The 2427-nt window shown below is 34.4% G+C and overlaps 1 protein-coding gene across 1 annotated transcript; it reads right to left on the reverse strand.

Annotated features, from left to right (window-relative positions):
• Window positions 1-700: 700 nt before the first annotated feature.
• Window positions 701-1861, reverse strand: LOC132616111 (uncharacterized). The gene is made up of 2 exons (XM_060330709.1): window positions 1158-1861; window positions 701-1063 (listed from the first exon to the last, which is right to left on the reverse strand). The coding sequence occupies exons 1-2, from the start codon at window positions 1290-1292 to the stop codon at window positions 848-850; spliced, it is 351 nt and encodes a 116-aa protein (XP_060186692.1). The 5' UTR covers window positions 1293-1861; the 3' UTR covers window positions 701-847.
• Between the last annotated feature and the right edge of the window lie 566 nt (window positions 1862-2427).

The raw sequence follows: 2427 nt of genomic DNA on the forward strand, positions 1-2427 counted from the left end.
GTTCAAATCATAGCAGTTTTTCAAGTAATACCGGTGATTTCAAACTAGACGAGCTAAATCCGCACCTTCTTGTAGAGCGTAATGATGATTTTTGCAGTGTGAAATATTCAGATCCGCGAGAATATTATTGCGGTTTAAGCCGAGAATGGTCACATCGGATTGCCGAATCAGAACGTCTTATTCGTGACTTGGAAAATCTCAACGCTCCAATCCCAACAAGGTACTCATTAACCATGCCTCGAGTAGGTCCAGCAACTTGCGAGATGGTCGTACAAAGGATTAGAAAAGAAAATAACAGAATGCTGGCAAGACATTGTAGATTTTACATGCTAAAGTTAGCTGAAGAACAAGCATCATCAACCGGTAGAGAACTAACATCTCTTGAAAAAAAATGTGTGTTAAGAGACCGCCAATATCGTTCTGAGGACGATATTGAGGACTTCTATTCTGATGACGATTAGGGTCTATTTAGGCTCACTGTCTTAGATTATGGGTCATTTAAGTTTCGGACTAAGGCTGTTAATTTGTATTTTTATTTTATGATGAAGTCATCAATTTGAATTAGTTTGGCATGTTTTTAATTTTCTTTTATTGTTAAAGTCTATTATTAATTGACATTTTAACAAAGAAACACAACTACATTAGTACATAAAGGGTGTGGATTACATTATAGGGGAAAAGGTACAATTAGTAAAAAACATAATTCATAGAAATATTAAACTTAATAAACAAAATACATATAAATAATGAACAACAACATAGCACAAATAATCTTCCACAATTTAAGTTTTTCTTTCAAAGCTATTTTTTCATGTTTAGCCTCTCTAAATTTAGCCTTCAGCAAATTTCATTTTTTTTCGGAATCGGTGAGCAACACCTCCAAACCTTCAATTTTTTCTTCAGCTTCCACAAGCTTAAATTGCGAGTCCAACTTAGCGGTATCTTTAGAGATACGTGAAGTCGCGGTGTCTCTATCCAAAACTGAATTTTTAAACTTCGCCGCCACCGTTTTATCCACGTGAATGCTATCTTCCCACTGAAAGTATTTGCAACCGCCGATATCCTATAAACATTACAAGAAAATTAGTTTTTTAAAGTAAAATATATGAATAACGTAAAAAAAAAAAGAAACACTAAAAAAATGTAAAAACACTTACTTTGGGCACTTTACAACGCCAAAAACGGTGACCCAGATTATCTTGGGTCTTTGATGTTTTTAGTTTACAGTAATAACTGCATTCGCAAATATCGGGTTGTATAGCAAACATTGAAGTTTCAAAACTTTGAGACATGTTTTTGGAAGTGCAAAAGTGTGTTGAAAGGGTGAAGATGGAGAAAATGAAAGAGAAGAGAAAGAATAAAGGTTGGGTCGGGGGTTTTAGGGAAGGGTTCACGCACAGATTCTGTGCGTGAAAGGGACAAAATGTAAATGTAGATCTGTGCGTGAAAGGGACAAAATGTAAATGTACACTTTGGCCCTTTCACGCTCAGAATCTATACGTGAAGCCTAGTTTGATTTTTTTTTTTTTTTAATGGGTTAGTTTGATTTCAAATTTTTTTTTCTGGGTTACAAAAGTGCGGGTCTCATATATAGGAGAATAATTGTTGGAAGGCTCATTTATTATTAGTACTTCTTATTGTTATAGAGCATAACAACCATGTGACAGCGTGTTAGTACTAAAATATTCAAATAAGACTAATCCTTGTGAATAAGACAGTTGACCTAGCTGGACGTCAAAGTTGGTCTGTTGACTGGAAATGGAGGTCTCCACCTAATCGATTTTTCTTTTAATAATTCGTGTATTTAATTGGACATAATCCATGGGAACATCTATGTAGATATTGTTGTCTTCAGATAAAGGAATTTAGAAATGTTTACACGAAATATTAGCGTACCATGGGAAAAGAAGTTATCTAGAAAAAATGATAGTTTGAATGAAAACAAACCTTCCAAAAGACTTGTATAATATTTTTTTCACAGAAAAAAATAAGAGAGAGAAAACATGAAGATAAAAATCCATAATGTATTTGTCAGGCTCCAAATCCCAGAGTGAGAAATGACACAGTACCCAATGTCTCTGACTTTGATCGAGCGAACTAACTAAACATAGCTATCCATGAAAATGCATGTCAAAATTCAGGAAAATATTCGTATTTACAATAATTGTATCAAGTGGCTCATTAGCCTAATCATAATATTGTACTTTAAAGTATTATTCTTGCAACATGTTGGCAAATAATATGATGACTTATGGAGATTAGATAACCCACCCACGATGTATCATGGAACCTCTACTATCAGACATATGAACACAGCTGGCACGGGATGTGTATCCCTACTATACAAAAGAAAGGCGATGTACCAAATGGAATCCTCTAGACACTACTAAAATAACTGCATTTATCGACCTCAAAAGACCGATCTCA

Source organism: Lycium barbarum, chromosome 10, assembly GCF_019175385.1.
Source record: "Lycium barbarum isolate Lr01 chromosome 10, ASM1917538v2, whole genome shotgun sequence".
Classification (NCBI taxonomy): domain Eukaryota; kingdom Viridiplantae; phylum Streptophyta; class Magnoliopsida; order Solanales; family Solanaceae; genus Lycium; species Lycium barbarum.